This window comes from Saccostrea echinata, unplaced genomic scaffold (assembly GCF_033153115.1).
Source record: "Saccostrea echinata isolate AGI-Se365-2 ecotype Australia unplaced genomic scaffold, CSIRO_AGI_Sech_v1 ptg000022l, whole genome shotgun sequence".
Classification (NCBI taxonomy): Eukaryota; Metazoa; Mollusca; class Bivalvia; order Ostreida; family Ostreidae; genus Saccostrea; species Saccostrea echinata.
In genome coordinates, this window is record NW_026889771.1 from 7,110,463 (window position 1) to 7,133,636 (window position 23,174).

The following is a 23,174-nucleotide window of genomic DNA, read 5'->3' on the forward strand; positions in this document are numbered from 1 at the left end:
AGATTCGATCATTGATGAAAGAAACCTGAAACTTGAATGATTATTATGCAAAGCCAAATCCCGTGCCAGGACTATATACGTGTTTCTCCATAATTTCTCCGGCTAAAAACTTGGCAGTTTCGTTTAAGTTGTTGAAATGGAGAGAAACTGGTGTTAAACTTTTGGTGTATGTGCTTTGCTCTATTCTATACTTGTAGCTAGTGATATCAGCTACAACGCTGAAATATGGTGTAAGTTGATATATTACACTTTTTTCATCAAATTCCACCTAAAATGAGATATTGAAAAAAATATAGATATAAATGTGTCAAGATCAAAAAGATATCATTTTTCTCATGACCTCATATATTAATAATTAAAGTAAAAAAAATTACCTTTCTTGGTGTTTACGTTAAAGATACATGTATTTATCAATCATTTGGAATTTAAAAGAAACCAATATAAGTTTTAAAGAACTATTTCTTACTTCTTGAATTACTGGGTCGTAATTATTTAAATTCAATGTTGTATTTAATATTAGTCGATACCGGTCAGCCAATTCCATAATGCTGTCGATGTTTAACAAAAGGGTTGATCCACAAACTAGAATAAATAAATATGAGCATTTAATTTTTTAATTATTTAAAAAAAGGAGCGTAAATATTTTTTTACTGGATCTAGGATCAGGAGAAAATGTAAATATAAGTAACAACGGTCTTAGCTTTTTTTATGATTATGATCACACAATATTATTGCTCACGTTATACTTCTATGTATAAAAGTCTTTGCTTCGGACATTGAGTCCCTATGCTATAAAAGCCCTTTCCGTATAAATGATATATTATTTTTTATGTCCTAATGTCCCTCTGTTGAAACCATGAAGCTTCAAAAACTTATCTTGACCTAGTTAGAATTATTAAACATATTACTACTTCTTGGCATATATAGTAAATTTTTTTTTCAAACATACATGTATAGATTGTTTGACTGCACGTTGATTTAACGTTTCATTCGAGAATCTTTCACTCATATCGAGACATAATCAGATACTGGTAAAGGGCTTCAAATTAAGACCTCTTCTCATAACCATTGAGCAGTCACTTTTCTTTATCTTACCCATGCCTGTCGTGACACGGGACCACGATTTTTTAAGGCTCATCCAAAAGACCCGTGACTTTTACTTCTAGTACCGGGAACTTGGCGAAGGAAGAGTCACTAACTCGGTTTTCAAGATCTACCCATGACTTTTACTTCGAATCTTAATTAGGTTTAACGCGGCGCGGTGAACAAGAATCGAATTTTGCTCTCCTGATCACGGAGCGAACGCCCTACCACTAGGCTACCATGACCGGTACATAAAGAATGTAGTTTCTTTGGTTTGATATAGAATCAATTGCTCATTTCATATTTGACATTTTTAAAGTACTTGTTTTTTAGAAGCAAAGATTTTGAATAAAGTGTGTGTTTGATTTTCAGGAAAATGTACACATAAAATTAGAGGGTAAAACATGTATCTTGTTTATCTACATGTACATCAAGTTCGGCTGTCATTGTCTGCTAGATGTTCTAGAGCAAAGCATTTCAAGATTCATTTCTTAGTTTTTTCCCTGGGCCAGAGATATGAGTTAAAAAGTAATGAATTTTGAAATTTTGATTAGAGCGAATTTCCTATCATTATTATGTAAACAGTTTACCTGCTAGGGAATCAGAATAAGAAAAGATTCTTTTTTCATTATGCAAGATTTTTTTCTCCTCAATCCCTTGGGTCCCTGACAAGCGCAAAATCAATGAAAGTCACCTTTTTTTTTTTTGGTTGTTTTTTTTTTTTGGTTGTTTTTTTTTTTTTTTTTTTTTTGGTTGCTTTTTGGTTGCTTTTTGGTTGTTTTTTTTTTTTTGGTTGCTTTTTGTTTTGTTTGTTTGTTTGTTTTTGTTTTGTTTTGTTTTGTTTTTTTTACTCTCAGACACTATTAACCAACTTGAAAATGGTTCAGTCTTTTTAAAGAAGGTCGGTTCTTCACGAGAGCTCTAAACGGACGGGTACAGATATGTCACATAAGTGATTTACATAATCGTATTAATTTTAATGGAAATGGTGTTGAATTAAAAAAGAAAAAAGAAATTCTAAAAATTTGATTTTCACTAAGCTAAATGCAAGTTCTTTTTTCATATCCCTAAATATGAATGAGTTATTACTTCATTGTTTGAAATTTGCACACACAAAAATAAAACAAGTAAATCATTCGCATTTGCATGTATCTGTTGCGTCAATGTACAGATAATTAAGTCTAAACTCAGTCATAGCAAAAAAATGTTACAATAGAACACTTTCTATTCACCTATATCAATGTATTGTTCAATGCCCACACCGTTCAGTCCATCACACTGCGAGCAAGATCTAATTATAGTGGTAGTAGATTGTCTTTTACGTCTTCCTGCAACATCTATCAAACAATATGAAATATGAAGCTAAGGAACAGAAGACAAGCTCAAAAGTCCACTGAAACAATCTTAAGAATTTTAACGCAAAAATAATTGCGTTTGAACGCAGTAAAATATAGTTCGTTCTCTGAACTGGCCTCAACGGGCTTCCGTAGTTTACAGAATAAGTACAGAATATAATTGTCATTTAGTTCATCAAAAAGATGTGTTTACTTTTTTAAAGATAAACAAGACAAAATGATGTATTCAGTAAGGAAAATATTTGAAACTCTCTCTCTCTCTTACCTGCAGTTTGATGAAAGTTATTTGTAACATTTCTTAGTTTCAAATCAATTTCTTGGCTGATGCGTATTGATTCTTCGAGCGGTGTACCCAGTTCTTCAAAATTTCAGATATCATTAATTAAACGAGATAATGGGATTTCAGAATTTAATAAAAACAATTTTAAATCGAAGGAAAGATTAAGTTTTTTAATTCAATATATGAATTTCAGGTTTCAAAAAGTAATACTTTGCATCTTTACCATAATATAAAATATGAACATTGTATAATGATGATATAATAGTCCCTTCCTATTTGTTTTCAGGGACATTAATCAATAAGTAGCTTAATTAATAATAAGAAAGTTAATCGTCCTCGATTTTCACTTTCTGATAAAAAAAATTATTTACCAGGTTTTGTTGCTAATTTCAGATACTCAGCCATTCTTCCAAAGTCTTCTTCCATCATGTATTTGCGTTCTCCTACTAATTCTATAGCATCTGGTGTTAAGGCGTCCAACAAATCATAAAAGAGCTGTAAAATCTTTGGAACTGGTCTGTTTATATTTTGTTTTATATCGGTCAGAGATGGTAACACACTGAAATTTTTAAGTCAATGTGTGAATTAACAACACATTGTGGAAAGGCAAGTTCTTGAACCCTTGACGCAAAGATTAATATCAAACACATGTTTAGTTCATAAACTCTCAGAGACTTTATGCAAATAGAAATATTATTTTCTATTGCATATTTCTAAAACTTTCTAAAACAATAAATCACATGTAGTCGAATAAAAGATGTACTGGAAATTAAGCATGTATTGTCCCCATCTTCAAACAAAAAATAAATAAATAACACTTACGGATTTCCGGTACATTTAGCGCAGACGTAGTTACGAATTCTATTGATTTCGTCAATACATATGGTATTACTGTTTTGGATCCGTCTTGCAAGGCTAGTGATTCCTGAAGTCATTTCAGCTATCATTTCCTTTGTTGCAAACTCGTTAACTTCTAAAATTGACATAAAAATACTTTTTAACTATCGAATGTGAAGCTGTACATTTGTCATGTAATTTTTCGACATAAACATATGCAAATACCTTTAGCCTAGAAGATTTTTCTTACTTTCAATTTCTTGGCCTAATTTCAATCCCTGACTTGCAGACAAGACCAAAGCATGAAATACCAATGCGATCATCATTTTCATACCTGAAAAAAAAATCGAAAAACTAAGCAATCCTATCGTTTTACACACTTTTCCTCAAGCTTCAGGTATTAAAGTACATGTACCTAATATTTGGTTTTTATAAGTCTGTTTTTTTTTAAATCAATAAGCGATTTGAATAAGAATTAAAATATTCAATATCAGCATGAAGTTAAACCCGAGCCTTTTTCGTATACAGTCTATCTATGACATTAAGACAAAGAAAATATTTGATCATTTTATATGGTTTTTAATTGCGGATGTTTTGATAAAGTTGAAGGAGCGACTTAATTAACAATTTAGATTTTTTGGGAAAACCTAAGTCGAGTGTGGTGTTTTGACAGATGCACATAACTGTTTCGTCATGTGTGTCTTGTTGCGAAATATTCAAAATCTAGGTTCTCATCTTTTGTTAACTAATTTTATAATTCACCCTGTGATAGATGAAAAATATCCTTAACCAACTGACTACATGTACATGTACTGGATGTCTTCCATGTAAATTATTCAAATTTTACAATGTTAAACTATAAAAAAAAAAATGAACAAGAACTACTTACAAAACCCGATCCGAACGAAATACAATGTAATGAATATTTCTTTTGAATTCAATATTTATACAATAAAGGTGATATTTTGTGCTGCATTGAGTTCAGTCGTGATTTATATTTCAAACATCGAGTGCCACTGGGGAGCGATTCAACATTTGTATTGATCATCAATCATTGCTGAAAAAGATGGCCTAGTGAAATGTTTGATCAAATATCTCCATCAACTTCATGACCAACCTGTTACTAATCATTGCAGTCCTTGGGTGGTTTTTTTTTTTTTTTTTTTTAAATTTTGTACCTATATAATGTCCTTAATTTTTTTACATGGCATAACGTAGTTGAAGAGAAAATCGTGATATATATAGAAAATGACAAACAAAGCTGTTCTATATCTATGGACAACTTATTTAAATATTGGTATTAATTGGAAAGAGAGAACAATGTCTTTTGTTCAAGGAGGACAATGAGTTTTCTTTTGTTCTGTAAACAGGTTACATATGTTTACATCATGAGGATCTTTCAATGGGTAATTTCTTATATTCATGCATTTCAAACTTATTTGAGATTAATGTATGTTGTGGTTCCTTAAATTTTGTAATTCTAAGGATTATCATGGATGTTCAAGTTAATCCAGATATCCAGATAACTTTTTTTTTAAAGTAATGTTGTTTGTGTGTGGCAGAAATTGAATTCCGACGAGCAGATTTAGCTGACAGTCAAGTGAGGATCTTTTTGTTTGTGTAGTAGTATTACATTGCCTTGAAATCAACTGTTCATGAAATTTTAAAGTCATATAAACAAGATGGGATTCAGCCTTTATTTAACTCCAGCTAGGGTGGTCAAAGAAAGTGTATTGAGGCAGAGGGAGTGGACATTAAAGATGTTATGACGTTGTCAAACGTCATAAAGCACCGGGTAACCATGTCTTTTGTATTTATTGATAAATCGGCAAAAAATCAATGTTTCAAGCTAAAATGTTCAAAACTTTTAAACCTTTTGTTTCGCATTTCTTGTAAATTCTGTAAGCATAGCCTATATATTTTAATTGTTTCGAACCAGTCCACGAAACATTTGAAAAGTCTTGATTTTTTTCCTATCTAGATAAATTATCTAGAGTAAGTGGTAAGTTAAAAAAAATTATATTACAAAAGAGTTCATTTGCAAGACAGATTTGTTGATCTTGATTTGAATGCTCTCAATGAAATAATTATGATGTACTTAGCTATCGGTATTTAGAAGGTGATTTTTATATTATATAATAATATAACAAATTATTTATTGATTGTCATATTAAGTGACAAACTTCATTTAATAGGTCATGATTTTGCCACAAGCCAGGAACTATGCTTTTATTCACAGACATCATATGTTACATGTCATCGAACCTAATAATATTGTTTATTTCATTATTTATTTATTTATTTATTTATTTATTTATTTATTGAATAAAGGCTTTCAAAATCTTAATTAAATTTCAACAAAAACAAACGAAAAAATGAAGGATATTTAAGAGGTGTATCATCGTTATAAAATTATATTTCTATATTGTAGCATATTCCAAGAACAGAAGGTTTTTCCCTGTTTAGAGAAAATGGCGATTTCATTCTTATTTTCCTATAAATACATGACAGCAGTGCAAAATACAGGAGATCTACATGTACGTATATTAATTACAAATGACCCACATCACCTCATAAAAAATAAAACTTTTATAATTCAAATTTTAGGTTTTATTTAGAAACGTAAATGCTTTAGAACATTAAACAAAAAATAGTCAGGCACTCGCACATAAATTTTTATTCACATTTAGGATTTTCACACAAAGTCATTATATATTTTATCTGCCAGCATAGCGTACGATGCTGGTTTATCTGTGAAGATTATCTTCTCGCCGGGCACTCCGGCCAGTGTTTTTGTCGTTGTTTCAATGCTGTATATGATGTGGTCAAGGTCAGCCGAGACAGACAAGGACGGAGACATCGTCATCTGAGGCGTTCCGGTATGTATCTAAAATACACAAAATTGACTATTTATTTTCATGTAATATATAAAAAGTATATGCAGATATATTGGGATATTTTTTCTACGTTTTAAATTGAATTAGAAGAAGGAATCGAACACACACCTCTGTGAGTACAGTGCCATTAATGGCGTCTTCATATAAAAGTTGTAGATTCTCTATACTCTTTGAAAGATTCGCCAAACCGTTGGCTGCATCAGCACCACATACTGTGAAAATGTAAATATGTATGTATTTATACTTTCATGGAACGTTCCTTGAAAACGAAGTGTAGAGGGATACAAGTGATAAATTTTAGCAGTTTTATAAGTAAATTCACTATCTCATATACAGATGTAACGATTAAACAACTTGTAACTGAATATCAACATTTTTAAAAAAAAAAGAAAAAAAAAAAGAAATAAAACTCTTCATACCATTAGCTATTACAACAGTCGAATCGTCTGATTGTAACTGGTCGCAAGCAGAACAGGCTGCTGATCGCTTTTTTCTCCAGAATCTTAGCTTTCCTGAGGGAGTAAACGAAGAATTGAAGCTAATTTATTGAATAAATCTATATTTTAAAAAGTTATGATTTATTTTATTACTCCGCTTGAATGAAATATACAGTGTAACATATATACAATGTAAATCAGTTTTTTATGGATAACGTGATGTGTATCTGTGTAAATATATGCCACAGTTAATTTTACTTACTCAGTTCACTGCCGATATTTCCGACCAAATTATTAAAGGTTGATGGAAGGTTTAAAATGGAATTTCTTAGACTTGCAAAATTTTTCTGAAAGTTATTGAAAAACATCGGGATTTCTCTTATATCTTTATCTGCAAATAAAAAAAAAATATTCCATTGCTCAAATGATTTGTTTGCTTTTACAGAACTGTATGGTAGATGAGATAAATAGCCATTATAATACTAGGTAAAAATATATTACGAGATCAGCCATTGTTGATTAACTTCACAAGTTTTCTGACTTGAATCAAACACTTAAAAACGTGCATTTTTTTTAGTGTCTTTCATATTTTTTTCTTGGTAACCTTTCTTGCCTGTTAACCGAATGTATCTAGATCAAAAATATTAGACATAGTGAACGAACTCGTTCCTTATACATTTACCAATGATATTTTAATGTTAACTAAAATCTAGTTTTACTCTTTAAAAATATACATGTACATGTATGCTTGAAATATATCTCTTTTTTATTACTTGTGGGACTTGTATAAAAAGGACTCAGAAATGACTTAGAAGCTAAATACATACTTTTGATTATGGAAATAAATGTCCCCTTTAGCGTTTTCAGCACAGATCTTAAGTTGCTTCCCAGAAATTGTTGCACACTTTCTTTGGAGAGCGACTCTGCAATCGTCTTTGCCAGTTTTGTGCCCTCAGAAACTGGAACACTCAAAACTGATCCGACATTGAGAACTCCCATATACTGCTTCTTTTTTCTATAAAAGATATATCTATATTCAAGTATGAATTATTTTACCTTTTTCTTATTTAAAGCGACAGGCAATTAAAGTCCACGAAATTTTAACTCTCTCTCTCTCTCGCGATTTGAATGTCTTGTTACAAGGTCGAGAATGACTGGTAATGACTTACCTGTTACAAGAAGCACACTGGTCAATGGTGGTGTTGATTTTAGACATACAATCACCATTAAGTTTTGATATTTGTTGTGTTAGAGTTTCAAAACTTTCCGCGACCTTAACCGCTAATTTCACTCGCACATTTTTATCAAATTCTGAAACCATAAAAATCATTTTCAAAATATGATACATTATGAAATGAAAAAATCTGATAATATGGTGGATGGTTAGAAAATCAAAATAAGTCATTTTTCACCTTCTAAATCTCCCTGGGACATGGGACCGGCAAAACATTTGGCGGCAATGGCAACCAAAACACAGCTTCTTAGGAACATCATAATTTACTGCGGAAATAAAAAAAAAACTGTTTTTCGGAAAAAAAGGGAACAAAATTATAACTTACCAACTTGCACAAATGTACATGTAAAACGTCTTGGCTTATTTCTTAAAAGAATAGGTTACCTTGGTATCTGTTTTAGTCTGAAATTGAAACTCGACAGCCTCTATATATACACCATCGTCCTGTTTACAAATAAAATTGTCCAGCGTAGGGACGTCCATTTGTCTGGTGTTGACACGATGATGACGTTTTATGCTGACCACAATTTTATGATTAATTGAAAACTGGAACACTTTTGTCTATAATTATCACATAAATATATACACGAATGAATCGTTATTTTGCTTCGTAAACAGAAAAAAAAATCGCAAAGCAAAAACGAGACCGTCTGTAAATTAAAATTCTACGAACTAAAGTTTGTAAATGCTTCATAAATACAAATCTTCCTTTACGTGTATGTCTAACCAAATAGTAAAACGATTCTTCATGTCTTAATCACGAACGTTTTACATCGTACGTGTATATGGCCATACTGCTTTTTTTTTTCCTAGCCGTACAGTGATAACCCTAAAACAACTAGAAGTCTAGATCTCTGATGAGACTGAAGCTCTACTGGTTTGTATTTATAACAAAGGAAAAGGAAAGTAGCACTTGGGAAACTTTGCAACAGCAATAAATAGAGTACTGATCCTTGGTTTAGTCTCTTTTCATAGCAAGATTTATTGCAATCAGACTAAAACTGTAGGAGGAGTAACTTTTCAAAAGATTTATACAGAAATTTTGATTTTAGTAACCATGGCAACATCATTCATCAAAATCAAAAAAACCTGATAAAGACAAGTATGTATCTTAGTGTAGTCTGCCAAGTTACATTAAAATTAAATGAAAGGAGTAGTATTTTAAATGTATTTCACAGAAATTTGTATTTTTAGTAACCATGGCAAAACTTCTCCAAAATCAAAAATCGATACACAGAATTATGTATCTGAGTGTAGTCTACTTGTGTGCCAAGTAATTAAACCAAAACTGTAGGGGGAGTAGCATTTTAGAGAAATTTTACAGAAATTTCCAATTTAGTAACCATGGCAACACTGTTCAACAAAATCAAAAAACAGATGCACTAAGTTATTTATCTTAGTGTTGTCTACTTGTGTGCCAAGTTATACTGAAATCAAACCAATACTTTAGGAGGAGTAGCGTTTTAAAGGAATTTCACAGAAATTTCTATTTTTAGTAACCATGGCAAGACCGTTCATCAAAATCAAAAACCGATGCAATAAATTATGTATCTTATGTACTCTACTTGTCTGCAAAGTTATATTGAAATCAGACCAAAACTGTAGGAGGAGTAGCATTTGAAAATTGTTTACAGACAGACGAACGACGGATACCTAACTATCGCATAAGCTCTTCTGGTCTCTGACCAGTAGAGCTAAAAATTGGCATATTCTTATGAATTCAAATACACTGTGGGTACACAGCAATTTGCACGCGTTGTATGATTGCACACGGAATTGTTTATTCAGCGTTCTTTCATTAAAGAAAACAAGCATTACGTCAATGTAATGAAAAGAACAATGATCAATCTGACGAATCCTATAAAAAATACAAGTCGTGAAAAGGGCAGAAACAAGGACTCCCAGAAACAATGCCTAGGTCAATTATTAACCGGACCATCAAATTAACATGATAAATTCATAATTAATGCATAAACAAGGATAAAGAGTTCATGACCACAAAACATCTCATAAATATATTCTGAAGGTCATACATGACTATCAGTGTTTGTTCATGGAAAGGGGGAAAAATGAAATGAAAATTACCAAAGCAAAATGTTCCATCGCCGAAAAATATATGTATTCAGTATGAAAATTGAAGCTTGCTTTAGAAAATTTAGAAAATATTTGAAAAAAATATAATTATTCTTCTATTTAAATAAATAGAGACAAAAAATATATATGAATAAAACATAGAGATACCGATTAAGGAGGATTCTTCTAGTGGATAGTGCTGGTTTGGGGATTTCTTTCGCAGGTTTATGGTTTTCCTTATATTTCTTTTGAAGCCTTTAATGTCGGCGTTTGAGTTCAATAAGTATTTACTGTGTTTTAATCGCGTTTTTTTTTTTAAATTCATGGATATTGAGAGCAGGAATATAGCAAAAAGGAATACAAACGTCGGCGTATAAGTGTCTTTTCAATTTTGCAGAAAAAAAAAATAAGTAAAATCGTATGTACGTTTTACAAATTTATTAAAATCGTTTGTAAGATTTTGAAAAAATCGTATATACGTATATACGAAATTCGTTTGGACAGTTTTTAAAATCGTTTGTTCATCTTAATAATCGTTTGTACAGTTTACAACAGCAAAGGTAATACATTGGTATGCAAATGAATATAATATGCAATTCTCCTACGACAAATTTGAAGCAATTGATATTGATATGGACAGAACACCTTTTTGGCCAATTATAATTAATCAATAAATTAATTAATAAAATAAATCATAACTTTTAAAAAAAAAAATAAATAAAAGTTCTGTCTCCTTCCCTCAACACAACGTTAAATCATTCCTTTTGGCCTTATTGGGGAAGATTAGAAAGCAAATTATGAGATTAGTGTCTCAAAAATGAAATACAATCAAAATCAGAGCAGCTAGAATATAGTCAGTATTACCAAAACTATTGAAATGTTGTAAATGAAAGATTTTGCAACAAGACTGGTTCCTAATGTATTATATTGCGTAAGACTGGTTCCTAATGTATTATATTGCGTTTTTTTTTTTCATTGCCTGTTTGGGGGTTTTTGGTTTTGTTTTGTATATTTGTTTGTATTTATGTTTTTTTTTTTTTAGATTTATATTTTGTATCTTTGTCAACACTTGCATTTTTGTGCCTCAACGAAATTGCGCTCCAACAACCACGCCATCACCACACCAAAATAAAACACGAAAGAAATAAGTACAAGGGTCGTTCAATAAATATAATGCAATAGGTCATCTAAAAGTAAGAAAAGTGCGTTATACATATTCTAAACATTTTCAATCCCTCAAGGCATCCCTGTTATCCTTTACACATGCCTTAAGTCTTTGTACACATGACCAGAAAACCTCAGCATACCTATCTTTAGGGATGCCCCAAGGACACTGAGGAATATCACTTTCCATGGCATATCGAATATTGTACATTCTTCCTTTGGTTGTTTTCATGCATTTTTTTGAATAAAAAAAATCTCACAATGGCTGAGACCTAGCGAATATGGGGGATGGCAAAGCTCTGTATACTTTATTTTCTTCAGAATTTCATTTATTTCATTGTGCTTATTTGCAGCAGCGTTGCCAGGTTCAAGAATATAACCCTGGGGCCGGTATTTGGACTTTGCAGGAAATCTGTTTATCTTTCCTCAGTGCAATTCAAACATAAAAGTTACCATTGATGGTCCTTTCTTTGTGTATATCTACATGTTTTAGTGGACCTCTTGAAAAAAAAATGAAACAAATAAAATATGCCTGGAGCCCTTGTGTCCTCTAAAAAATTTAGATTTTTTCAATTTAAATTTAATTGTCATGTACAAATTTTAAATTGAAAAATTCTAAAATTTTGTAGAGGGCACAATAATAAGAAAGATAACTTTTTTCTTTGATTCCACATTTTATTATTGATCTTCCTTTTTGGCTATAAAATGTGCACCCATGTTTCGTCATCCATTATGCAAATTAAACAATTTTTCTATTTTGTTAAAATATTTGTTTTTAAGTAGACCGTTGGCACATTTAATGCGTATTTTTCTCTTAGGCAATTTTAAGAAAATAAGGCACATATCTGATAGAATTATTTATTTATTATATTCATTTCCTTTGTCAGAATTCTATAAAATATTATGACGATGAAATGCTTAGGCCAAATAAAAAAATATGTGTGGTTCCGGTTACCCGACCTTCCCTATTTTATACCCCCGACCCTAAACTTTTTTGGGGGCATTTTTCATATTTTTTCCGGAATTTCCCCCGATTTCCATCAATGGATCCAGTTTAAGTTTTAGTTTCAGCAATGACGGCCTCCTTGCAAAACATAGTGCAAGTGTTTAATAGTGTTAAATCCAAAGCAAGCTAGCATGTAGGTGTCCCTTACCAATATTGAATAGTATATTATCACACCACATCTAAATGCCATTTGCAAAGCAGTGATAGGTTTATTTAGAAAAAATTAAGAAAATCATTTTGTTAAAAAAAAAAAAAAAAAAAAATCCCTACCTACCCTAATTTTTTTGGAAGTGTAACCGGAACCACACATATTTTTTTTGTTTGGCCTTAGTGTTCTAGCAATGTCCTTGTATGTAGATTCAGATATCATGTTGCACATTGCACTGATAATTTTTGATGTCCCTACAAATTTCAATCGATCAGTTTGACTTTTATATTTTAACTCTCATTCTTTACTTTTGAATTTTTGAATCAATCTGAAAACTGCATGTATACAGCGTTTAAGACTAGTATTCTTTTCACATTTAAAAATCATATCTTTAAGATGAGTTCTTCGGCGATTTATGTAAAAGAAGCACAGTTTTCACATACGCTCTCATTTTCATCTTCTTGGCAGAGATCATTTTAAACAGTTTTCAGCTCAGTGTAGTGAACATGCATACTTTAAAAGTGAATTTCTTTGCGAGGACAATAGGAACAAGATACATGTATGTTTGTGAAACACTGATACCCCCCGTATGGCAACTTATAACAAAGGTTAAACTTTCTCAAATGTAAATCAAATATGTTGGTACCCAAAGTAAGGTCTTGTCTCGAGGAATATATCTGTGAAATGTGAAAGCCCTAGCAGCAACAATTGAATAGATAGGAAAAGGTTAACGTTTTTTCAAAAGTCTGTCAAACATCAAGGTCAAATGGTCAAAATTAATGGTGCCCAAGGAAAGGCCTTCTCCCAAGAAATACACAGGTGAAATATGAAAGCCGAAGCACCAACCTTTCAAAAGTTATGGCCAAGGTTAAAGTTTTCAAAAAGTAGGTCAAACTCCAAGGCCAAGGTCAAAGTTGTTGGTATCCAAAGAAAGGTCTTGCCACAAGGATTACATATGTGAAGTATGAAAGCCCTAGTACCAACCGTTCAAAAGTTATGGCCAAGGTTAAAGTTTTTCAACATTAGGTCAAACTCCTAGGTCAAGGTCAAAGGGTCAAAGTTGTTGGTATCCAACGAAAGGTCTTGTCACAAAGATTACACATGTGAAATATGAAAGCCCTAGCATCAATTGTTCAAAAGTTATGGCCAAAGTTAAAGATTTTCAAAAGTAGGTCAAATTCCAAGGTCAAAGGGTCAAAGTTGTTGGTACCCAAAGAAAGGTCTTGTCACAAGGAATACACATGTGAAATATGAAAGCCATAGCTCCAACCAATCGAAAGTTATGGGCAAGGTTAAAGTTTTTGTGGACAAACAGACAGACGGACGGACAGGACAAAAACTATATACCTCCGAATCTTCGATAGGGATGCATAAAAATCATGGGGTTTTCTGTGATTAGGAGCTCTTTAATTGAACGTTTCAAATGTGAAAAAATAAAATTAAATAGATCTACATTCACTTTGATATACTCTCTGTTGCATTATTTATTGAACGACCCCCGTAAAAGTCATGTAAATAATAAGTTGATAAATTTGTAAAAAAAAAAAAAAATAAAAAATAAAGAATAAGCGTTTCACATATGCATTATTCTCTTGAAAATGTGTTCAAAACAGTGACTTCAGTGTCCAGGCACATTACAGTGGAAAGGGTGGTGCATTCAGAATATAATGAACAAGCTAATTCAGAGAATTTGTGTCCGCCGCTTAGGGAAAAAAGAAGAGCATGCTCAGTTCGGGGGGGGGGGGGGGGGTCACACTACCCCCCTCTATTTGTAGAATTATTAAATGTATACATGTTTATTGAAGCAAATTTAAAAAATGCCCATATGGATAGAAAGATTTGATTGCTTATTCTTTAATATGTGTATAGAAAATTCTTTTTAATATACAGAAAATTTATCACACTGTAATAATGATTTTATGAGTTTGTACACGCCAGACATCATAACTTTTTCATTTCACATGTTGAATAGTATCATTTAATAAATCCAAAAAAATCATTTAAGAAAAAGAGAATCGTCCGGGGATTGAACCCGCGCCTTTCGTTTGCTAAGCGAGCAACATACCACGAGACCACGGAGGCATTTGATTATACTGGAAATTAAAGGCAAACATTAGGTCACACACAAATGTCAGTAATGATAATGTCGTAAGAAATATGCTTCTTTGACTATGTAACAAGAAGTTGATCTACTCATTTCCATAATATGACTCATATTGAGTTAAGTCTGATTAAATGCAAACATTAGGTTACATATAATGTTTATATTCACGTTCGATATTGTCAAAATTTTACACATTACATATTGTCTAATTTAGCCTTTACTAAACAGTTCTAATAGATGTAATTAGAATATAAAGTCGGCCGACAACCTGTATTATACGTCATAACTCTCCGCATGCCCCTGTGCTAAAAATAGTGACAATCGACTTTTAAATATACAATAAATTAAAAAAAATGGTGCGGGACACTTTGAAGGGGGGGGGGGAGATGCCATAGGGAGTTATGGTATAAAATTTCTTTGCAAAAGCTCAAAAGCTTTTTGAGATATCGCCCGGAAACGAAAGTGTTACACACAGACGGAATTTGTGAATTTACGACCTTGAACTTTGGCCTTTTGACCTCAAAATCAATAGAGGTCTTCCTTAGGCCACAGGGAGTTGTTATGTAAAATTCCATTGCAAAAGCTTAAAGAATTCGCAAGATATCGCTCGGAAACGAAAGTATTAAAACAAAAAGAATTTATGTCCTTGACCTTTGACCTCAAAATTAATAGCGTTCTACTTTAGTCCATAGGGAGTTGCTATGCAAAATTTCATAGCGAAAGCTCAAAGGGTTCTCGAGATATCGCGCGGAAACGAAAGCGTTACAGACAGACAGAAATACAGAAAGACGGACGGACAGACAGACCCAAATTAATATCCCTCACTTTCAGTGAAAGCGGGGGACAACAAACAACAAGCAAATTCAAAGAATTGTGGTCCCCCGCTTTCGGTGTCTTAGTGGAAGGGATGCTATTATTTATAGCATATTGTAACTGTCTTGTTCGTGTGTCCTGTGTTGTCTGTGCATTATACAGAAAAGACACAAATTATTGAATTAATAACAGTTATGGCAAAGATTAAAGCTTCTCAAAACAATATCAAACTTCACGATCAAGATTATGAGGTCAAATATCATAATAAAATCCAAAAGGTCTTGTCACAGTAACGCACATGTGAAAAAAATATCAAAATTAGACTAGACAATCGAAAAGGTATTGAAACAGGTAATGCACATGTCAAAAGTAAATGCCATATCTTCTCTCAATCAATAGCAATGTTAAAATTTTTGAAAAGTAGGACCCTATCTACGCTCCTTAAAAGTTAGCAACACTGATGAAATGTTTGAAAAATAGGTCAAACTTGAAGGTCAAAGTCAAGGGGTAAAAAAATCATAGCATATTTGGAAACATATTTAAAACAGATAATGCACGTGTTAAATATGAAAGCCCTATCATATGTCATTTAAAAGTAACCACCAAAGTTAATTTCTTTTTTAATTTAGATCAAACTTGAAGGACAAGGTCAAGGGGTAAAAAAATCATAGCATGCTCAGAAACACCTTCTCACTGTTAATGCACATGTCAAATATGAAAGCTGTATCTATTCTCAATCAAAAGATATAAGCAAAGATAAAAATTTCGAAAAGTAAGTCAAATTTCAAGGTCAAGGTCACGAGGTCAAGGGGGTCAAAAACCATAACAAGTTACAAAAGGTCTTTTCACAGGTAATGCATATGTCAAATATGAAAGCCCTATCTCTTCTCAATCAAAAGTTATAAGCAAAGATAAAATTTTTGAAAAGTAGGTCAATCTTCAAGGTCAAGGTCACGGGGTCAAAAATCATAGTATATTTCGAAAGGTCTTGTCACAGGTAATGTACAAGTGAAATATGAAAGCCCTATCTCTTCTCATTCAAAAGTTATGACCAAGGTTAAAGTTTTTGTGACAGACAGACTGACAGACAGACGAATGAGATTTAGTTTAGTGTCCCCTCGCTTTCGCGAAAGTGGGGGACAAAAAGAAAAAGTCTTCAAAGAAAAAATAAAAGTCAAAAAGAAAAAAAAAGCGCTGACTAACCAAACTCAACAGTCCTATTTCGTGTGTGTGTGTGGGGGGGGGGGATAGGAAACAAGTCTCCTTTCTACAAAAAATGTTTTGATACATTATGGTGGGACGCTTTAATCCTAATGCAAAAAACTGAAAAAAGTGGTGGGGACCGGTCTCTCAATGAAAATTTCTATACTCTATCGGGAGAAAAAAAAATACACCAGGAAAAAAGTTGGGTCTTATACCGGGGGGGGGGGGGGTATTCAATGATACATAATGATAATTCCGCTTTATCTGAATAAAATATTGTTTAGAGAAATGATAATTTATCAGAGGTGAGTAGAGTTTTAAATGCCTCTAGAAGGCACAGCAATTTGGGTTGAAAATAAATAAAAATGAACAAATATAGAAAATAGAAATATTGAATAAACATGTTGGTAAATGTCTGTTGTATCAGTTATTTTTTTACCCTCCACAGTATAGTCTGTGTGGATATTGCTTCCTGTTTTATTCAATAAAGAACATACTGTATATAAATACTTAAGAAGAAAAGAAAAACAAGAAGTGTTAAAAAAAATCGTACAAACGACTTTCAAAATTGTACTTACGATTTTCTAAATCATGCAAACGATTTTCTAAATTGTTCAAACTATTTAAAAAATTGTACAAATGATTAATTTCTAAACTCTTTTAGTTATCCCTTGAAAGTCTCATTTGTTAGGTTAACATGTATGTGAATCAAAATTTGACGTTCCCTTGTTTGTGTGAAAGAAAATGTATGAATGTTCGTTATAACTTGATTATACGTTCGCTGTTAAATGTGTATACACTGTATGTTTTCAACGTAGCTGATCTATTTTAAACCTTTCTCTGAGAGATAATGCTCACAGAAGTTTAAGTTATTAGGCAATCTGATTAAAATCAGATCTTTGTTACGCTCCGAAATTGTGATAGTCGCTGTACAGGGACTATCAGAATTTCGGAGCTTAACAAAGATCTGATTTTTATCAGATTGAGTACTTAGGACGAAATGAAATACAATGAAATAAGTTCTAGAATATCTTCATGTAATAAAAATCCTTATAAAAAATCCATTTGGAAATTACCTCATCAGTATATTATTCATGTAATTTTTTTTATTTTAATAAAACTGCGCTACTTTACTCTTTCTTTGTTATAGACCTAAGTACAAACTAGTCGAGCCACAGATGTATAACAAAGAAAGAGAAAAAGTAACACTTCAACTTAAAACTATGGCAACTCCAATTAAGCAGAATTATGACCCTTTCCTGGTCTCTCTGTGTGGCAAGTTTTGCTGAAATCGTACTAAAATGTAGAATTTTTTTTTTGTTTAAATCACAGAAAATTCTATTTTAAGTAACCATGATAGAAACATCTTTGGTGTAATTTAAAACCGATAAAGAATTATGTTCCTCAGTACAAGTGTTATAGTTATCAACTTTTGTATCAAGTGCTATTGACCTCTGACCAAATACATTGGAGGGGAACCGATTTCATAGAGATTACTATGTTTTTTAACTATGGCAATAATATTTTTTTTAATCAAAATTCAAGAAAAAAGAACTCTGTGTCTTAGTACAAGTCTTTTTGTGCACCAAGCTTTATTGAAATCATACCGAACCTGTAGGAGGGGCGTTTTGAAAGAATTTCACAGAAATTGCCATTTCCGTTGGAATCAAAAATCGATGTAAGAATTTATATATCTCAATGTAATAAATTTGTGTACCAAGGTTTTAACAAACAAAAAACTGTAGAAGAAGGAGCTCATTGAAAGAAGTTCACACTTTTTTTTAGTTACCATGGCAACATCATTCGGCGAAATTAAAAACCGATAAAGAGCATTACGTATTTTAGTATAGTCTACTTACAATAATGTGTGTACCAAGTTTTTATTGAAATCGAACTCAGCTATAAAAGGCGTAGCGTTTTGAAAGAATTTTACAGAGTTTTCTAACAACGGCAGAAACAGAATTCTGTACCTTTGTCTACTTGTATACCAGACCCCCAGAAATATAGGAGGAGAAGCATTTTGAAAAAAAAATGTTACAGACAGACGGGCACCTTGCCATCACATTTCTTTGGTCTTTGACAAGTAAAGCTTGAAGTTTCAGTTTCAATATAACATATATAGATTCATCATACGTACTTCGTATGACCATGTGCACAAACCTGTCACGATTTTTATATCTCATGGTGGAAAAACCGCTCTTTAGATAGAAACAACTCAGACATTTAATAAAAGTTTTTTTAGAAACAAGTGAAACAATGTGCATACCGAATAAATTAATACATGCACCGTGAAATAAATTTTCTGTTTTGTAAAATATCACTCTTTATTTTTTTGTTTTGTTTTTGAATTATCAACGCTGAAAGTCTTCATTGTAATCAATGTGTTCGTTGCAAGAAGTGCATTTTATTTTCGACTTCAGGATAATTAAAATACCGCAGTTACTTGTATATTACTTAAAAAATGCGTTAGACGGAATACCTTCACAAAAAAAAAGAAAAGAAGAAACCATTGATTGTATTTGTTTCTAATATTCACATCACTTTTTTTGTGAATAAACTTTTAAGATTTCTGCAACTAAAAATAATGCAGAACACGCAGGTCCAGACATATACTAGACAAAGTTGCTAAGGCACAACTTGACGACTTTCACATTCCTAAGAGTTATCTCTCCAGAAGTCAGCGTAACGATATTTTTTCTCACTAGATCCTTTGTAATTTACTTATAAATATTACAAAACTTCAAACGCTTTCAGACAATTTTATACCGATTCTGTATTGCCATGGTATGGGCATCAAAGAAAACATAAGTAACATACAGATTTATTTTGAAGACACTGCCCCCCCCCCCCCCTTAAGTTCATAATATTATAAAGGAAAAAAGTGGGTTACGCCGATTGACCCCAGAGTGAATCCGCAAAGGGAAATAACTTTTGTACATGTGAAAGTTGTCTATTTTCTCATCTGTATATAATACATTTGTTTAATCGACACAAGTAAATTTAATATGCGATTTTGCCCGATGATGCCGAATTTGCAGATGTCTTTATCAAAACAAGACCATCTAATAGCCTTATTGTCCGAAAACCAATTTCTCTAAGCTGATTGCGCACCGTTTGTGTATTTAAACCAAATAAGATTTCTATATTTGGGATATTTTGATATACTTGTTAATGAATAAAATTTTTATCAGTGTCCAAACTGAATTTGTAACGATAAAAACTTTTATTAGTCATCACCACCTACGATCCGACAATGATTCCAAGAATCAATTAATCTGAATTGAAAATTAAAAATTGAATTGCAAATATTTGCAAAATGTTTATTATAAATCATGTTGCAGATGTTCAATTGTAAGAACTATTATATATATCATATTAACACCAGAAAAAGAGCCAATAAATTACAGCCTCGTCTAGACACAGAATCAACTGAAGCATTTTTGCTGAAATAACTAAATTCTGTCTTTTACTTATTAACAATTTTAAAAACGCCAACACAAACGTGGTTAAGTGTAATATCCATGCACCATGTTCTGATGTCATTTTCTTAAAGTTGTTCATTTGTCAACCACATATAAAAATAACATCCCAAAGAATTAATTTATTTAATTGGTCTCAAAACCTAAAAACTAAACTCATTGTATAATTCATTCCATTCACCAGAACAGTGCATAGAGTGTTCTTCTGCAATGCACGCCAAAAAGTGTTCAGTTTCAAATTGTTGTTGCTGAGATGCCAACGGCATGAAGTTGGCTGACTGTTGAACACCATGGTCATTTTCGGTTTGTGTTGTTAAGTCGAAGGTCGTGTGAAAATTCATTTCTTCAGAATTATTTAAAGAATTTGGCATAGGTGCTGGAATCGCTTGGTTTGATTGGTCCAAATGTCCCTGAATGTTTTGCGTGTTTGTGGTGGTACTTTCACTCGAAGTCTCCGAGACTTCCATTCCACTTTGAATTCCCAGATTCACGATGTCCATTACATTCTCTGGTGTGATTGTATTTCCATTTAATTGTGAGTATGTTTCACTAAGGGTCTTTAACATTTTGGATTTTTCAGATTCCATTTCTGATACTTTTTGTTTCAGATCTTCATTTCTTTGTTCCTGTTCTTTGAGCATCTGTATATTTAAACATTAGAGAAAAAATACTTGATATAAAAATATTGTTTATTTTCAACAAAAAGTTAAATATGAATACTGTGCATTTTTTCCAAGACAAGCTTTGAACAATGTATTCCCCTATGTTAAGACGCACAGAAGTATATATATCAAGCAAAGAAATCAAAAAAATGTATTTATATGACAGACACGTACGTCAAAAATATGTTGATTTTCCTGTTTTTTCTTTTCCCTACATCTTTTGGCTGAAACTCTGTTACACTTCTTTCTCGCTTCATTTTTCTTCTGTTCTTCCTCTGTCAGCTGAAAGAAGTAAATTGCTCTTGATAGACACACATGACTAAATGCTAAGAAAAGGGACCTGATTTTTCGCTAAATTGTTAGAGGGGTCATTTATCAGCTGCTTGGTGGATTTTATGAATTTTTACTAAACCACAGCCATGGACTCGAACCTTGAACTCCGGAGACATGAATATTAATTTTAAAGATCGATAGTTTATATTGTATAATCGTTTGAACAGCCCAAAGCAAAATAATTTCCGAATCTCTTCTTCCATTAAAGGCATTTCTGCACGAGGCTTGGACTGAATTTTTTACGAAATGAAAAAATTGTACGTTAACTTTCTGAATATATCAGATTCATTAATATTTTGGCCTTTATAAAGTTTGTTGTGCTGTATCTGAGGGCGAAGTGATCAGGGCCTGTACTTGATTTTCAAGCACCTGATCGACCGAAACAAACTTGGATGCCTATGTGTTTTCGATATTGAATTGATTTACAAGATTTGAAAAGCAATACTCTCCAAAAACCTGTTTTGAATTTATACCGCTCACTGAAAAGTCGTGCAATTTTAGTAAGAATATATAGCAAAATTTATTACTGTAGTGACACTTAAATGTCCAGCACTTTAAGGAGTGTTAAAATTTTTATATTCGAAATAAATGTTTTTGTCTCACTTTAGACCTAATTTCTGAATTTAAGAAACACAAATTTTATATTTTTATAATTAATAGAAGTTTCATCTCTTGTTGTACTCATAAGAAAATAATTTAATTCATTACAAAACATAGACATACCATTTTACAACTGGTATACAACACTTGCAGCTTATGCTGAATATATGCATATATATAAATACCCCAGGAATCATCATTCAATCCAAAGGAAGAGTAACAAAACAACTTATTTTGTTAGATTAATCATTCATTATTATCACCATGCAAACCGTTTACTAAGACGACCAAGTTGATATTATTGGTATTCAGCGCAAAGAAACTATATGTAAATTTGCGCTTTATAAATTTATTTAGTAAAATAATAATAATAATAATAATAAATCGACGATTAGTAAGGAATTCAATGCATTAATTTTCGAAGATAGGTTTACATATCTCAGGCATCAGAAAATTAAAGATCCTAAATGTTTTGTTCCCTTTTAAAAACATTATTCATGAAAATGAATTCTTTAAATCAGACTTAAAATTTGGAAAAATAATTGGACAACATGCGACCTGCATACCGATCAAGGTAATAGATACATTTAAACCAGTTACATATATAGATTTAGCATATATTTATGCAAAGATTAAATTTATTTTCTTTACCTTGATATCATGTGCTCATATTGCTACTCTAGAAACGATTGATTTTTTATAGTACTGTAGTAAATATTTCTAAAGATAGCGATAAACATTTCAAGCTAAAGGTACGACAACGCCTATTTACTGCAGCAGATGAAAACCCCTGACAACATACTAAGCACAGTCGTCTATAGAAATGATAAAAATTAATCTGTTATAAAGTTAAGGGTTATAACGTTTAAAAATGACAATAAAATTTCCTTATTTTAGAATTTTCATCGTGAGTGTCAAGTAGCACTTGAATGTTAAAGTTGTACGTACTGGATGTTTTAAGGATGGTCTATTTTCAACTCTAAGTTCCTCCTGCCCTGCGGAGACACGCCTTAACTGAATCTTGCTCTTTAGCACGTCCTTAATGAGAGTCGACGAGACGCCGTGTTCATTGTATTCTTCACAAGCCTTTTTAAACACTGGATCCGCCTCATACATCTCCATGTCGAGATTTAAATCTGTGTTATACATATTACCTGTCAAATACAACCAACAAAATGACAATTTTCTGACTGTTTTTTGGAGATAAAGATGCATGTAAGGCATTTTGTAAGTCATTCTGTATATGTAGGCGGCCCGCGTAAAATACTGCTGTCCGACATTTTGACATACCTGTTGACTTAAGTCAGGAGAAAGCCAACACATATACATGTATTTCATATTATTATTTCATATCAGGTATCAAACACATTTTAATCCTGCATACAATAGGAATGCATAATAATCATCGATAGACTCACCTCCTCCTACCGACTGAAAAGAGACAAATATGTAAAGCGGTGATGTCC

At 32.0% G+C, this 23,174-nt stretch overlaps 3 protein-coding genes across 3 annotated transcripts; all 3 read right to left on the reverse strand.

Moving 5' to 3' along the window:
- On the reverse strand, window positions 1-3,893 carry LOC133190833 (uncharacterized). The gene is made up of 7 exons (XM_061326518.1): window positions 3,806-3,893; window positions 3,541-3,691; window positions 3,090-3,277; window positions 2,704-2,796; window positions 2,316-2,420; window positions 467-582; window positions 1-268 (listed from the first exon to the last, which is right to left on the reverse strand). The coding sequence occupies exons 1-7, from the start codon at window positions 3,885-3,887 to the stop codon at window positions 44-46; spliced, it is 960 nt and encodes a 319-aa protein (XP_061182502.1). The 5' UTR covers window positions 3,888-3,893; the 3' UTR covers window positions 1-43.
- Window positions 3,894-6,250: 2,357 nt separating this feature from the next.
- Window positions 6,251-8,383, reverse strand: LOC133190679 (uncharacterized). The gene is made up of 7 exons (XM_061326371.1): window positions 8,302-8,383; window positions 8,059-8,200; window positions 7,717-7,904; window positions 7,152-7,280; window positions 6,872-6,964; window positions 6,561-6,664; window positions 6,251-6,442 (listed from the first exon to the last, which is right to left on the reverse strand). Exons 1-7 carry the CDS (start codon window positions 8,381-8,383, stop codon window positions 6,251-6,253), a joined length of 930 nt encoding a protein of 309 aa, XP_061182355.1.
- An 11,663-nt stretch (window positions 8,384-20,046) lies between these two features.
- Window positions 20,047-22,858, reverse strand: LOC133190834 (uncharacterized). Its single transcript, XM_061326519.1, has 3 exons — window positions 22,657-22,858; window positions 20,950-21,057; window positions 20,047-20,754 (listed from the first exon to the last, which is right to left on the reverse strand). The coding sequence occupies exons 1-3, from the start codon at window positions 22,855-22,857 to the stop codon at window positions 20,257-20,259; spliced, it is 807 nt and encodes a 268-aa protein (XP_061182503.1). The 5' UTR covers window position 22,858; the 3' UTR covers window positions 20,047-20,256.
- Window positions 22,859-23,174: the final 316 nt, after the last annotated feature.